We start from the raw sequence: 16,794 nt of genomic DNA on the forward strand, positions 1-16,794 counted from the left end.
GTCTAAGTCTTAAACACACTCACTGACTTGGCCTCCACATCCCTCTGTAGCAATGAGTTCCACACATTCACCACCTTCTTGCTGAAGAAATTCCTTATTTCAGTTTTGAAGGGTCATCCCTTCACTTTGAGGTTGTGCCCTCTGCTTCTAATCTCTCCAACTAGTGGAAACATTATCACTACCTCTACCCAGGTCTGTCAGTATTCTGTCAGTTTCAATGAGATTCCCACCCCCAACCCCTTCTAAACTTGTTCAAACCCTTCAATCCTGGGATCATGGTTATAAATGTCCTCTGGACCCTCTTTAAAGTGAACACGTTCTTCCTGAGATATGGGGCCCAAAACTGTTCACAATATTCCAAACGTGGTCTGACCAGAGCCTTATACAGCCTCAGCAGCATATCCCTGCTCTTGGATTCTAGACCCTTTTATGGAGTTTGATCATTTGGAATCCTTAAGCCAATGAACAAGATTTAACTTTTTAAAATGTTTACTGTAACAAACCAGCTAAAATCAGCATAATTAAAACATTCAGGAACTGGTCAAAGATATTTTGAAGAGAAGTAAATTTCATTTTAAATAGTAGAACAAAGAGACCTTTTGTGTAATTTCAAGCACTGACATTAGTTCCCATATAAACTTTGACATTATGGCTATTTTGGTCTTTCCACCTCTCCCTTTGCGATGTACAATATTTCACATCCCACATTTTGAAAATCATGTCATATTCACCCATTTTCCATTCCATTCCATTCAAAATTCCCAGAATTGAAGGTCACTGACAAGTTGCAGATCTATGAACCTCTCACTTGGGTCAACACTGTTGTAATGGCAGAGAATTCCCAGAGGCTTCCTTGTTTGATCTTGCTCAAATGTTTGGTGAGCCCTAGCATTACTGAAACAGCAACAAGCAGGTCTTTAAAAAGTTCATAATCTATTGACTTTCATGTCTTCAGGAGGATAACGTGCAGGGGATTGCAGTATCTGCTCTGTTTCTAGAGATCTGTTTTGATTTGAGATCAATTTGTCAAGCAGATTATTCAGACATAACCTTGTTTTTTTTTCACCCCTCTTTTATTCAAACTCTGTGTTCTCAACTGCCAGCAGGAAATGCAGGCTGACCCGATCTCACTGCGATTAGCTTCCTATCTATCCTTTCCTTCCTTAGCAGTTAACCCCATGGAAACCTTGAGTCACAAGGACCTCATGGCACTTAAAGTTATCCTACTCAGGACTCCCAATTAACTCTTTCAGAGTACACCGAGCCCACTTTGGTTTTCAGATGGAGCCTGTACACCACAGCCGGAGATGCGTGCTGAGTACGTGTACTGTGTCTTTCTGCCCTGAAAAGAAGGGGATGATTTTTTTTTGTACATGCTGCTGCTGCTGCTGTACACCATGGGGCAAAATGGTGGCTCAGTGGTTAGCACTGCTGCCTCACTGTGCCAGGGAGCTGGATTCAATTCCAGCCTTGGGTGACTCGCAGTAGAGGAGATGTTGGATGTATTAGAATGTACAAAGGTGGATAAATCTCCTGGTGCTGACTAGATATATCCAAGAACACTGTAAGAGGCTCGAAGAAATTGCAGAGCCCCAGGCTGATAGTTTTGCATCATCGTTAGCCACGGGTGAGGTCCTGGAAGACTGGAAGGGAGTGAATGTTGTGCTATTATTCAAGAAGGGCTGCAAAGAAAATGCTAGGAGTTATATACCAATAAACTTGACATCTGTGGTGGGTAAATCACTTGAGAAGATTCTGAGGGTTAAGATGTACTTCTATTTGGAAAGACGGTTTGATTAGGGGTAGTCAGTAAGGCTTTGTGCATGGGAGATCATGCCCTCAAATTTGTTAGAATTCTTCCTGGGGTGGGGGAGTCCAGAACTAGAGGATAGAGGTTTAAGGTGAGCGGGGAAAGATATAAAAGAGACCTAAGGGACAACTTTTTCACACAGAGGGTGGTACGTGCATGGAATGAGCTGCCCGAGGGAAGGAGCAGAGGCTAGTACAATTACATCATTTAAAAGGCATCTGGATGGGCATATGAATAGGAAGGGTTTGGAGAGATATGGGCCAGGTGCTGGCAGGTGGACTAGAGTGGTTGGGATATCTGGTTGGCATGGACGAGTTGGACTGAAGAGTCTGTTTCCATGCTGTATATCTCTATGACTCTAAGTGACTAGGAAGGTTGATGAGGGCAGGGCGGTTGATGTAGTCTGTATGGATTTCAGTAAGGCCTTTGCTAAGGTTCCACATGGTAGGCTGCTCTGGAAGGTTAGATCACATGGAATCCAGGAGGAGCTGGCAAATTGAATACAAAATTGGCTTGATGGTAGGAAGCAGAGGGCAATTGTGGAAGGAAGCTTGTTGGACCGGAGGCCTGTGGCTATGGAGTGCCTCAGGGGTCGGTGTTGAGCCCATTGCTGTTGTTATCTGTATCAATGATTTGGATGAGAATGTAAAAGGCACGATTGGTAAGTGTGCAGATGACACTAAAATATGTGGTATCATGGACCATGAGGAAGGTTATCAGACATTGCAGCAGGACCTTGATCAGCTGAGGAAGTGGGCCAAGAGATGGCAAATGGAGTTTAATACAGATAAGTGTAAGGTCTTGCATTTTGGAAAGTCAAGTCAAGGCAGGAGTTTCATGGTGAACGGTAAGACTTCAAGGAATTTAGTGGAACAGAGGAACCTTGGGGTTCAGGTGCATATTTCTCTGAAAATGGAATCACAGGTAGACAGAGCAGTGAAGGGGGCTTTTGGTACACTGGCCTTCATCAGTCAGGGCAGTGAGTGTAGAAGTTGGGAAGTTATGTTGCAGTTGTACAGGAAGTTGGTGAGGCTGTACTTGGAGTATTGTGTTCAGTTTTGGTCACCTTACTATAGGAAGGATGTTATTAAACTGGAAAGTGTGCAGAAGAAATTTACAAGCATGTTGCCTAGACTCGAGGGTCTGAGTTTTTGAGGGAGGTTGGACAAGCAAGGACTTTTTTTCTTTGTGTAGAAGACTGGCGGGGGTGGGCGGGGGAAACCTTCATAGCGATGTATAAGATGATGAGAGGCACAAATAGAGTCAATGCATGCAGTCTTTTTCCCAGGGTTGGGGAATTGAGGACTGGAGGGTAAAGAATAAAAGGGAACCTAAGGGACAACATTTTTAAACAGAGGGTGGTACTCATATGGAATGAGCTGCCAGTGGAAGCAGGTTGAGGCGAATATATTAACAACATTTTAAAAGGCATTTGGACAAAAACGTGGATTGGAAAGGATTAGAAGGATATGGGCCAAGTGCAGGGAAATGGGCTTTGTGTGGATGGACATCTTGGTCGGTATAGACTAGTCTGGGCCAAAGGGTGTGTCTGTGTGAAATTTGCACGTTCTCCCTGTGTCCATGTGTGTTTCCTCCGATAGTGCCTTTCCACAGAGGTAGGCGTTGTGGGGGCACAGCACTTTATTTCCCCCTCCATTTTGATTTAGCTCCTTTCCCCTCTCCTTGTGACTGCCTTGTCTTTGGTTTGCATTGCCCTTAATATTCTGTTGGCTACACAGCTGTTTTACTAGGGGGGAAGTTGTAGGCTAAAAACCACTATCTTTGATTGGCCTTAATCTTACTCTAGTCATTCGTTTATTCCTGATATAGCTTCAGAAAGTATTATTGTTTTCCTTGATTCTATCCACCAACAACTTCTCATGTTCCCTCCTGGCTCTTCTTTGTTGTCTCTTTAGGTCATTCCTGACTAATTTGGAACTGTCAAGCACCCTAACTGTGCCTTCATGGCTAATCCTAACATAAGCCTTCTTCTTCCTCTTGACAAGAGATTCAACTTCTTCAGTAAACCACTGCTCCAGCGCTCGAACTTCCTCCCTGCCTGATTAGGTACATACTTATCAAGGACCCGCAGTAGCTGGTCTTTGAATAAGCTCCATGTTTCAACTGTGTCCATCACTTACAGTTTCCTTCTCCATCCTATGAATCCTAAATCTTGCCCAATCGCATCATAATTGCTTTCCCCCCAGCTATAATTCTTGCCCTGTGGTATATACCTATCCCCTTCCATCACTAAAGTAACCATAACCGAATTGTGGTCCCTATCACCAAAGTGCTCACCTACCTCCAAGTCTAACACCTGGCTGGGTTCATTACCCAGTACCAAATCCAACATGGCCTTGCCCCTTGTTGGCCTGTCTACATACAGTGTCAGGAAACTCTCCAGGACAAAAACTGACCCATCCAAAGTAGTTGACTATAGTATTCCCAGTCAATATTTGAAAAGTTAAAGTCCTCCATAACTACCCTGTTACTCTCGCTCCTATTGAGAATCATCTTTGATTAGGTAATAGGGAAATCCCAGGCAATTACAGACCAGTCAGTCTCACGTCTGTGGTCAGCAAAGTTGTGGAAAGAATTCGGAGGGATAGGATCTGTGATGATTTGGCAAAGCATAGCGTGATTAAAGGCAGTCAACATGGCTTTGTTCGGGACAGGTCACGCCTCAAAAACCTTTATTGAGTTCTTTCAGAAGGTGACAAGACAGGTGGAGCAGTGGATGTGGTGTATATGGATTTCAGCAAGGCATTTCATAAGATTCCCCACGGTAGACTCATTCATAACGTCAGGAATATGGGATACAGGGAGATTTGGCTATCAGGATTGAGAATTGGCTGGCTGACAGAAGGCAGAGAGTGGTTGTACATGGAAAATATTCTGCTTGGAGGACAGTGGTGAGTGGGGTCCCGCAGGATTATGTTCTTGGGCCTCTGCTCTTTGTAGTTTTTATAAATGACTTGGATGAGGAAGTTGAGGGGTGGGTTAGTAAATTTGCAGATGACTCAAAGGTTGGAGGTGTCATCGATAGTACTGAGGGCTCCTGCAGGCTGCAGTGTGATATAGACAGGATGCACAGCTGGGCTGAGAAATGGCAGATGGAGTTCAACCTGGATAAATGCAAAGTCATGCATTTTGGACGGTCGATCTCGAATGCTGAATATAGGATTAAAGACAGGATTCTTGGCAGTGTGGAGGCACAGAGGGATCTGGGTGTGCAAGTACATAGATCCCTCAAAGTGGCCATCCAAGTGGATAGGGCTTTTAAGAAAGCACGATAGTGTTTTGGCTTTTATTAACAGGGGAATCGAGTTTAAGAGCCGCGAGGTTTTGCTGCAGCTCTACAAGTCCCTGGTGAGACCACACTTGGAATATTGTGTCCAGTTCTGGTCGCCCAACTATAGAAAGATACAGAGGCTTTGGAGAGGGTGCAAAGAAGGTTTACCAGGATTCTGCCTGGACTGGAGGGCTTGCCTTATGAAGAAAGGCTGAATAAGCTCAAACTTTTCTCTCTGGAGAGAAGGAGGAAGAGAGGAGATCTGATTGAGGTGTACAAAATAATGAGAGGAATACTTAGAGTCAATAGCCAGAGGATTTTCCCCAGGGCAGGATTGACTGGTACGAGGGGTCATAGTTTGTAGGTATTAGGAGGAAGGTGTAAAGGAGACATCAGAGGTAGGTTCTTTATGCAGAGAGTTGTGAATGCATGGAATGCGTTGCCAGCTGTGCTGATGGAAGCAGAGTCATTGGGGACATTTAAGTGACTGCTGGACATGCACATGGACAGCAGTGAGTTGAGGGGTGCGTAGGTTAAGTTATTATATTTTACATTAGGATTAAACCTCAGCACAACATCATGGGCCAAAGGACCTGTTCAGTGCTGTACTTTTCTATGTTCTATCCTTTCCACTACATCTCTGGAACTATTCAGAGGCCTATAGAAAACTCCCAACAGGGTGACCTCTCCTTTCCTGTTTCTAATCTCAGCCCATTTTACCTCAGTAGACAAGTCCTCAAACATCCTTTCTGCCACCGTAATACTGTCCTTGATCAACAATGCCACACCTCCCCCTCTTTTACCAAATTCTCTGTTATTGAAACATCTAAATCCTGGAACCTGCAACAACCATTCCTGACCCTGCTCTATCCGTGTCTCTGTAATGGCCAGAACATCGAAGTCCCAGGTACCAACCCATGCTGCAAGTTCACCTACCTTATTCCGGATGCTCCTGGTGTTGAAGTAGATGCACTTCAAACCAACTTCCTGCTTGCCAGTGCCCTTTTGTGATCTTGAAATCTTATTTCTGACTTCACTATTCTCATCCTACTGTACTCAAACTACAATTTAGGTTCCCATCCCCCTGCTGCATTAGTTTAAACCCACCTGAAGAGCATTAGCAAATGTCCTCCCCAGGATATTGGTACCCCTCTGGTTCAGATGAAGACCGTCCTGCTTCTAGAGGTCCCATCTGCCCCAGAATGAGCCCCAATGATCCAGGCATCCAAAACACACCCTCCTGCACCATCTCTGTCACCATGTGTCTCTCTCTCTCGCTCTCTCTCAGAGACATCATGAACCCTGGCACCTGGAAGGCAACATACCAACTGTGAGTTTCTCTCATTCCCACAGAATCTCCTATCTGTCCTCCTAACTATGGAGTCCCCAATGACTAATGTACTGCTTCTCTCCCACCGCCACCCCCCCCCCCCACTTCCGTTCTGAGCAACAGGGATAGACTCTGTGGCAGAGACCTGTGCCCCACAGTTTACCCCAGGTAAGTCGCCCCCCCCGCCTCCCCAAACAGTATCCAAAATGGTATACTTGTAATTGAGGGGAACGGCCACAAGGGATCCCTGCATTGCCTGGTTCCCTTCCTACCTTCATTTTTTTTGTTCGAAGAATTAGGTTTGTTCTGAAAGTTTTTGGAGTTTTTTGAAGAAAACGTAGTGATGGTGTCTTTTATGGTGGATAAGAGTGTTGAAGAGAAAAGAATTGACTGCTTTTGTTGTGTGGAAGCGTTAGTCTCCATTCTCAGTCACAATCGGAATGATTATATTTTTAGCTTTGGTTGATGGGTGAAGGAGGGCGAGCTGACATCCAATGAGACAACCTCCTTTTGCTTGAAATACAAACGTGTGGCTTGGTCACTTTGTAGGTTTTCAATAGCCTGATTGTCCCAGTTCCTGCAGCCCGTAGGTGTTCATTTACAATGCCGCCTGCAGTTAGTTTAAGACTCTGCTTTGAATGAATAATCATGACGAGAAACTCAATTCTCAGCCAGGGCATTGTGCACTGTATTGACTTTGGTTTTCAAGAACTTGGGCAGGCAAAGCCGTGTGTATGGTCTGGGGAATGAGCTTGCCTGCTCCCGAAAGTATCTTCCCAACCTCCTCCTCTGTCCCGGTCATTCCTGTTGGCTTTGATGCAGGACGTATTTAATTCACAAGGCAACCAACATAATCAAGGACTCCTCCCACCCCAGTTATACTCTCTTCCAATCTTTTCTTTCTGATGATATAAAAGTTTTTAAATGCAGGTATGAACAGTTTTGAGAACATCTTCTTCCCCACTGTTATAAGACTTTAAAATAGACCTCTCAAATGTTAATTCTGATCTGTCTCTCTTTGCACCTTTTCTGCAGCTGTATTACTGTATTCTGCAGTCTGTTCTGCTATCCTGATGCACTCTGTGTGGTACAATTGGCCTGTATGGCACACAAAGCAACACTTTTCACCGTGTCTCGGTACATGTAACAACAACAAATCAAACCCAAAAAAATTCTGTAGTCTCTCTGCTTTGACTTGGGAACATCAGAGAGTGAAGAGTTTTCCATTGTGTCACTTAAACTGCCAGATCGGGAGTTTCAGTTTATTGCTTAATCAAGATATCCTGGTCTCTCCCTCACCAATACTTACCTTCCATTCAGAGAGCTCAGGCATGGATTATTGGAGCCAACTTTGAGAACTTTGCACCAAGTTTAATGTCCCATAGGGAAGACAACAACTCAGACAGGCGTCCCCCTCAGCGCTGACTCTCACGCAGTGCGGCGCTGACCCTCTGGGTTAAAATAAAGGAATTGAAATGTGAATCTTTCATCCAAATGCCTGCTGAGGGATTCTGAGGAAGGGTCACTTGACTCGAAACGTCATATCTGGTTTCTGGCCTCAGATGCTGCCAGACCTACTGGGCTTTTCCATCAGTGTCTGCTTTTTGTTTCCTGATTTCCAGTATCCATAATTCTTTTGGTTTCTGGAATGATAATTGATGCTCACTGTCCTACTGACTTAAATCTGACAAACTGCAAAATTCTGAGTGGACCAGACGAGAGGATGAATAAACTCCCACCCTTGTTTTGAACAAACTCTGTCCCAGGAGCCCTTTACTACCCTGCTCTCACTGTGTCACTGATTATTAGATATATTGGGTGAAAGTCTCTCTGTTTTTCTGATTGTGTCAGTAACAACATTGTGCCCCCATTATGACCCTGAACCGTTGCAGACCTGGGCTGTAAACGCAGCTGTTGTCTACAATCTGTACAGACAGCTCACTGAGAATGTTCAGCCTTTACATTGTGCACACAAGATGAAACTGAGTTTTTTTTGTTTCAAATCAGGCCCTGTTTGTTGGAAAGAGAAAAATCCACCATTTTTAATCCTTTAACTGGGATACAGTCCCACATACACTGACTCTTACTGGGGTACGGTCTCCCCCGTGCACCGACCCTGTCACTGGGGTATGGTCTTCACCCCCCCCCCCCCCCCCCCCCTTTTGTTAGAAAACAAAAGATGACCTAACTGAGATACAAGATTCTGAAGGGATGTTAGGAAAAATGGTAGAGAGCTTGTTTTCCCTTGTGTCCAGGACCAGAGAGCAGAATCTCCAGTTCATAAGACACAGAAAAGACTTTTCAGCCCATTGAGTCTGCATTGACCTAACTGCCACTGAAAGTGCTCTAATCCCAATTTCCTGCACTTGGCCTATATCCATGAATATTATGATATTTGAATTGGCTGGCAATGGTGGTGTTGGACTGGGGTGGGCAAAGTTTAAAATCACAAAACACTGGGTTATAGTCCAACTGGTGGAGACTGGTACTATTGCAACATTTAAGAGGCATTTGGATGGATATGGGCCGGGTGCTGGTGGGTGGGACTAGATTGTGTTGGGGTATCAGGTTGGCATGGACGGGTTGGCCCGAAGGGTCTGTTCCATACTGTACATCTCTATGACTCTATGGTTTATTTGGAAGCACTAGTTTTCGGAGTGCTGCTCCTAACCACCTGATGAAGGAATGACCCTCTGAAAGCTAGTGCTTCCAACTAAACCTGTTGGACTATAGCCTGGTGTTGTCATTTTTAACATGATGTTTTGAAATACTCATCCAAATATCTTTTAAGGTAATCTCAAAATAAGGAGCTGTACGTTTGGGACAGAGATGAGGCAAATCTTTTTTTCTCTCTCAGGGCGGTGCACGTTTAGAATTTTTAACCAGAGAGGACTGTCATGGCTGGGTCATTAAATATATGCAAGATTGAGATAGATAGACTTGTAATTAGAAAGGGAGTCAAGGGTTGTGGAGTTGAGGATGATCAGATCAGCCATGATGTAATTGGAGCTGACTAGATGGCATGAATGGCCTCCATCTGTTTCTAACCTTATGGTCTTAGAAATTAATAATGCTTTGTCCATTTAGCAAGGTGACCAATTAAATGCCCCATGTATATCAGGTGTTATTTAAAATGATTGACCAGGTTTCTGAATGAGTGCAACTATTAGTTTATTTTCAAAAATATTTAATAAAGTTGCATTCAATTGGGTGACAATTTAGTTAGCACATTAGAAGGCTAATGAAGAAGTATAAATGCCTCACCCTCTGATTATCCCCAAAACATGCACAAATTTTTAAGATTTGACTGCAGGATTTTTCTTTTCCAAGAAAACCATTGGTCAGTGAAATCTTCCTGAAGACAAAAAGGGGGAGGGCGACCCAGCATCCTTTCAATATCCACCTGGTCAAGTCCCCAAAGGATCTTCATTGTTTCAATTAAGTCACCTCAGACTCTTCTAAACCCCAAATGAGCTTGGCCTAGCATATCTAACCTTTTCTCGAAGGCAATCTGCTTATTCAAGGGATTAGTCTGGGAAATAGTTTGTGAGCTGCTTCCATTGTATTAACATCCTACTGTACGTGCAGTGACCAGTACTGGACCAAATACTGTACTCCAGATGTCAACTCCCTGCCATGTACAACTGAAGCATAACCTCCCTACTCTTGTACTCGTGTTCCTTTGCAGTAAACCACAACACTCTATTAGCTTTCCTGATTACTTGCTGTCCTTGTGGCTTAACCTTCAGTGATTCATGCACTTAGGCACCCAGGTCCCTCTGCCTCTCAGCTCTGTGACCTCTCACTGTTTAGACAATGTGCTGCTTTTTTTATTCTTTCTGCCAAAATTGACAATTTCATACATTGCATATTGTACTCCATTTCCAGATCTTTACCCATTTAACCAATCTGTAACCCTTTGTAGGTTCCTGACGGAGTCACAGTTATACAGTACAGAAACAGACCCTTCAGTCCAACCAGTCCATGCTGAACATAATCCCTAACTAAACTAGTCCCACCTGATTCCTCTTGGCCCATATCCCTCCAAACCTTTCCTATTCGTGTACTTATCCAAATATCTTTTGAACATTGTAACTGCACCCGCATCCACCACTTCCTCAGGAAGTTAATTCTACACGTGAATCACCCTCTGTGTTTAAGAAGACATTTGCTTCTGAGGTCTTTTTTGAATCTCTCTCCTCTCACCTTAAAAGTGTGCCCCGTAGTCTTGAAATCCCCCATCTTTGGGAAAAGACAATTCCCATTAACTCTATCTATACCTCTCATTATTTTATAAACTTCTATCAGGTTGCCTCTCAAGCCCCTACATTCCAGTGAAACGTGCCCCAGCCTATTCAGCCTTGCTTTATAACTCAAACCTTCCATACTGGGTAACATCCTGGTAAATCTCTTCTGAACCCTCTTCAGCTTGATAATATCCCTCCTGTAACTAACTGGGCAAGCAGAACTGGACACGGTGTTCCAGAAGAGGCCTCACCAACACGGCCTTCAGTTTGTTTTCCTTTGTATCTTTCTGTCATTTTACTGTCATTCATTCTGAGCACAAATTACTGAAAATCAAAGTCACGAAGGGTTGTCTCTGAAGTTCTGCTGATGTAGCATGCTCAAGAAATACAATCTTAGCACGTTTCATCAATCACTCTTTCAAAAGAAAAATGAGTTTCATCCTGCACTGATGTGTTGGGTTCCAGAAATGGGGGAGAGGGGTTGGAGAGGTTTCTTTCCACCTGAGCACCTCCTCCCCCCCCCCCCCCCTCCCCCCCAAAATAAAATCCTATTCAAAACAGTAGGTTCTACAGAAAAGCAAACAGTTATCACCCAGGAATCTGGGTATTTCTCAAAGCCTTGTTGGAAGAAAGCTCCAATGTTCACTGAACTTCCAATGAACTCTTAAAGAAACCACTCTAGGTACGTCCACAAAACTTGAAATGCACTCTTTTACCACGCTCCTCCTAAATATACTATCTCTCTGTGATACTGAAGATGAAATGTTTTAATGCTGCTGTAAACAGGAAGTTACAGTTTGCTATTTGTGATGCTGACACAGGGATAAGCATTTCACTGGGGAATGGCTGCTCTAAATCAGTGTAGCTTCTTTTTCTAAATGCACTGTTTCTCTCCCTTTGTAGTTCTTGTGCCTGAAGAACATCCGAACATTCCTGAAAGTTTGTCACGATAAATTTGGAATGAGGAACAGTGAACTCTTCGACCCGTTTGACTTGTTTGACGTGAGGGACTTTGGAAAGGTAAGTAACAATGCACTGGTTGTTGTGTAACAGTCTAAGTGAACGCTGTGTCCGGCCTAGCAGGTGACTGAGTCACCACAGTAGGTGCTGTGTTCTCCTCCATGGGAGGTGTATTTGTTCAACAAGAAACAGAGGAAACTGAGAGAGACCTGAACTCCCCCCACAGCAACGGAGTCTGGCTGGATCCTCAGAGCCTAGGGAGCTCTCCCTGGGGAAGGTTGACCAGCCTGGGGTGGTGGGGAGGGGGAGAGCAGTAGATCTCTCTGGGAAGGGGTCATCAGCCTGGGGGGTGTAGTGCCGTAGATTTCTGTGGGAGAGGGGGGATTAATGGTCATGGTAGCCCTCTGGGGAGGGTCTATTCGCTATAGAGAGGCTGGAGGGGTGGAGACTGGTGCCTCCCTCTGAGGAGGCCAGAGGGTCTCTCTCACTCCCTCGACTCGGGACGGCATGGAAGGGCTGTTATCTCTGAGGAGGGACTCAGTGTCTCGCAGCCTGTTCTTTGTAAATTGGGACATGAGTCAGGATTGTTTGTGTTCTTCGAAGTTGAATGTTGGCAGGATTCCTAACTGTCGTTTGAAATCTCCGTTTTGTGTTTAATCTCATCTTGTCTGGCCCTTTTGGAAAGAAGTTAGGATGTTGTGTGATCTGACAGCTTGATCAGCTCAGCAAAGAGTGAAACTGCTCCCTTTTCCCAGGGGCTGCTGAGAAATGGCAGGGGGGTGCACTGTAGACCCTGGACTAGGAGGGTCTGCACTTGGTGGGGCGCAGTGGGTGTGGGAGCGGGTGGGGTCAGCGTAGGGGGTGGTGGTGGCTGTCGGGGCAGGTGTCCAGGGGGAGCAGTGATTGGGTGGAGGCATTGAGAGCCTTCTCTCCCCACGCAGTGTGTGTCTCGGGCTGACTAACGATGATTTGCCACTGTTTTTTCACATACTGGATTAGTGGTGCTGGAAGAGCACAGCAGTTCAGGCAGCATCCAACGAGCAGCGAAATCAACGTTTCGGGCAAAAGCCCTTCATCAGGAATAAAGGCAGTGAACCTAAAGCGTGGAGAGATAAGCGAGAGGAGGGTGGGGGTGGGGAGAGAGTAGCATAGAGTACAATGGGTGAGTGGGGGAGGGGATGAAGGTGATAGGTCAAGGAGGAGAGGGTGGGGTGGATAGGTGGAAAAGAAGATAGGCAGGTCGGACAAGTCCGGACAAGTCAAGGAGACAGTTACTGAGCTGGAAGTTTGAAACTAGGATGAGGTGGGGGAAGGGGAAATGAGGAAGCTGTTGAAGTCCACATTGATGCCCTGGGGTTGAAGTGTTCCGAGGCGGAAGGTGAGGCGTTCTTCCTCCAGGCGTCTGGTGGTGAGGGAGCGGCGGTGAAGGAGGCCCAGGACCTTTAGATGTCTTTAGGGAACATCTCCGAGACACCCGCACCAATCAACCAAACCGTCCCGTGGCCCAACATTTCAATTCCCCCTCCCACTCTGCCGAGGACATGGAGGTCCTGGGCCTCTTTCACCGCCGCTCCCTCACCACCAGACGCCTGGAGGAAGAACGCCTCATCTTTCGCCTCGGAACACTTCAACCCCAGGGCATCAATGTGGACTTCAACAGCTTCCTCATTTCCCCTTCCCCCACCTCATCCTAGTTTCAAACTTCCAGCTCAGTAACTGTCTCCTTGACTTGTCCGGACTTGTCCGACCTGCCTATCTTCTTTTCCACCTATCCACTCCACCCTCTCCTCCTTGACTTATCACCTTCATCTCCTCCCCCACTCACCCATTGTACTCTATGCTACTCTCTCCCCACCCCCACCCTCCTCTCGCTTATCTCTCCACGCTTCAGGCTCACTGCCTTTATTCCTGATGAAGGGCTTTTGCCCGAAACGTCGGTTTCGCTGCTCGTTGGATGCTGCCTGAACTGCTGTGCTCTTCCAGCACCACTAATCCAGTATTTGGTTTTCAGCATCTGCAGTCATTGTTTTTACACTGTTTTTTCACAACCTGCTTCCTGCAGTAATAGTAGTGGGTGGAAATAATGTCACTGCTTTTGTGAGTCCTCGCACCCCATTCATCCCAGAGCCCCTCCCACCCCACCCCCATCCCCCAACCAGTGCAGATAAGTTCCCAGCTGCTGCCTAAAGTACCATGCCATTGTAAAGCCCTTTCTGCTGTTGCTGCGCTGGCTGTTATTCACGCAGCAACATTCAACAGGACAGGCATAGACAGAAACCTGCCCATGGGGTTCTTCCCCCAAACACACAGTTGGTTAATGTGACTCCTGGCTGGGAGAGGGTGGTGCTGGATGCACTGGTGGGTACAGTGGGTGTGGGAAGATTGTTTTGGGGTTATGTGTGCAGGGCTGGCAGAGGGAGAATGAGTGGGGGTGGAAGGAGTAGGGCAATGAGTGGGATGTGAGTTGGGAATTTGGGGCCAGACTGATATGTTTTGAGACCCTCTTCAGTGTGTCCCAGTTGAGTACAGTTTGAAAGAAGATCTCGGTGTACTGTAGTTTGAGCTGCTAACTGTGGAGTGTTATTGGCTCTGTTTCTCTCTAATGGAATGGGACAGGTCCTTGCAATATTTTATTCAGCTTTGTGACTGAAACTAAGTATGGGCAGCTGTAAAATATGGTGTGACACACTGTCAGGCTAATCGCTGTGTGGATGAACAGACACTGACCTGTTTCTAAGTAGATAATGTTTTAGAGGTGACATTTTTCTGAAAATCAGCAAATTCTCTGCAGCCAGGGGTGATGTGCAATGTGTGTGTGATCATGAAGCACTAGAGCAGCATAGTGGTGTGCGTGTGATTGAAAGGGGCATGGCAGGTGAAAGGCAAGATTTCGCAGAATAATGTACAATGTCAAATATAATCTAAAGTAATCCCTAATAAATCCAATCAAGCGCTCTTCTCCCAGAGATTAGTGAGAATGTGGAACTCATTCCTGTGCAGAGTGCTCAAGGGAAATTGTGTCAGTGTATTTAAGGGGAAGCTGGATAAACACAGGAGTGAGGAACTGAGGCATACATGAGGTGACAAGGGGTTTGGAGGAGGAGCCTTGTAGAAACCCCAGCACTGAGCAGATGGGCAAAATGGCTGGAAGTATGGTGTAGATCTGTGAGTGACATCTGGATGTTTGTGCTGTTGAAGGTGTTAATTTTGCTTCATTTTTCCTCCTGACCTACAAGATGCAAGTCTAAGTTCTGTTGTCTACCATGTGTTATGACCACTGTCAGACATTGAATTATCACCGCAAGTTCCCAGCCCCACTGAACAGCTGTGTGTGTGTATACACATGCACTTGCAAGGGCTGGAGATAGACAGGAATTCCCTGTCCAGAGGTGCCCCTCTTCCAGAATTTGTCTCTGTGCCTTGATGGTCACTCCACAGTCAGACAGACCTGGGGACGTCTTGCCCCTCTGGTTTCTGGTCAGAGGAGTACAGTAGTATGAGACAGCCAGCCAGCTGTTCAGGTTTGCTGCTGTAGGGCGTCTCCCTTTACAGAGCTCAACAGTTCATGGGGCTGTGTGTTGAAAGGCTTATAGCTGGTGGGAGCCGAGGAACTCTGAAACTTACGCAATAATCAAAATCCAATGTGTTTAATTGAAACCATTTTCTGTTCTTCGAGAAACGATTAGTTTTCACTGACGCAGCATTGGAGTCCCTAATGCTCAGAGTTTCTGTGGGCTCTGTTCCAGCTCTATAGTTCTAGGCCCAAGTGAAATTTTATTCCCATCCAGTGACCAGGAGATGAGGTTCCTGTCACCAGAGGCACCTTGGTCACAATTCAAGTATCTGGTGACTTGCTGAACATAACGCAGTGGGAATGTCTGGCTGCAGCACTGTGTAAACCTCTCAAATCGCAATCAATTCTTGCCTTCATCAGAGGGAGACAAAGCCTTACAAAACCTCGGGCTGATCCACGTGTGCAATGCTCCCTTGGAGCTGGCCCTTCAATAGTCCAGCGCTCCCTTGGCACCTATGTCATGCTCACCTGGATCATGGACTCAGTGGTGTTATATTTTTATGTCCAGCTGGTCTTGGACAGCACCAAGCACATGGCCACTGCTATCCTAAAAGGCAAAGGCAGCAGAGAGATAGGACCACCACGCACAGCTTTTCTGTCTCTAAGGACACCATTAACATCCCTATAGTAAGAGCTGATGTCGAGGTTATAGAATGGAGGAAATTAGAACAGTCCTCATTAATGGAGCAAGTGGGAGGGTGGAGGAAGTACTGAACAAACAATTGGGATTGAAGGCAGTTCAGTCCCTGGACCTGGAGCCCATATCCTCGGGTTTTGAAGGAAGTGGCAGCAGTGATAGTGGATCCATTGGTTATAATATTCCAAAATTCCCTGGAGATGGGAAAGGTTGCAGTGGATTGGAAAAATGCTAATATCTTGCCCTTAATCAGAAAGGAAGGCATAAAATAGGAAGTTACAGACCAGTGAATTTAATGTTTGCCATTGGGAAATTGTCCAAATCTGTTCTTAAGGAAGTAACAACAAGACATTTTGGAAAGTCTGAATACAATCCATCAGAATTGGCATGGTTTAATGAAGGGTCAGTCATGTTTGCCTAATTTGCGAGAACTTGTATTAAGATGTAACAATAAAAGTGGGTGATGGGGATCCTGTGCATGTCTATCTAGACTTCATAAAGGCATTTGAAGAGGTGCTGTTTGCAGGGTAAGATCACCTGGAGTTAGGGGCAATTTATTATCTTGGATGTAGGAATGGCTAACCAACAGAAAACAGAGAGTCTGGATAAATGGGTCTTTTTCTGGTTTGCGAGATGTAGCTAATGGGGTATTACAGGGTTTGGTCCTCCAGGCATTTCCTATTTTCAATCTGTATTAATGACTTGGATATGGGGATGGGAAGTAGTACGGCCAAATTTGCAGTTGACACCAAAATAAGTGTTAAAGTGTGACACTGGAAAAGCACAGCAGGTCAGGCAGTATCCGAGCAGCAGGAGAATTGATGTTTGGGCATAAGCCCTTGATCACTAAAATAGATTCCAGAGATATTGGGGTGGTGGGGGGGGGAGGTTTGCCTTATAAATAAAGATTCAGTAGTTTAGGACTCGACTCTCTGAAGTTTCGA

General features: G+C 45.5%; 1 protein-coding gene across 6 annotated transcripts in view; it reads left to right on the plus strand.

Annotated features, from left to right (window-relative positions):
* The window catches only part of vav2 (vav 2 guanine nucleotide exchange factor), a 190,432-nt gene that overhangs the window by 18,789 nt on the left and 154,849 nt on the right, over positions 1-16,794 (plus strand). For all 6 annotated transcript variants that reach the window (XR_011956135.1, XM_072566125.1, XM_072566126.1 and 3 more), the window contains exon 2: positions 11,583-11,699. Coding sequence is in view for 5 of the 6 variants with exons in the window: in XM_072566125.1 (XP_072422226.1) it covers positions 11,583-11,699 (117 nt within the window). In the remaining variant the exon portion in view is untranslated. The remainder of the gene's footprint in view (positions 1-11,582; positions 11,700-16,794) is intronic.

Source organism: Chiloscyllium punctatum, chromosome 49, assembly GCF_047496795.1.
Source record: "Chiloscyllium punctatum isolate Juve2018m chromosome 49, sChiPun1.3, whole genome shotgun sequence".
In the NCBI taxonomy this organism is placed as follows: Eukaryota; Metazoa; Chordata; class Chondrichthyes; order Orectolobiformes; family Hemiscylliidae; genus Chiloscyllium; species Chiloscyllium punctatum.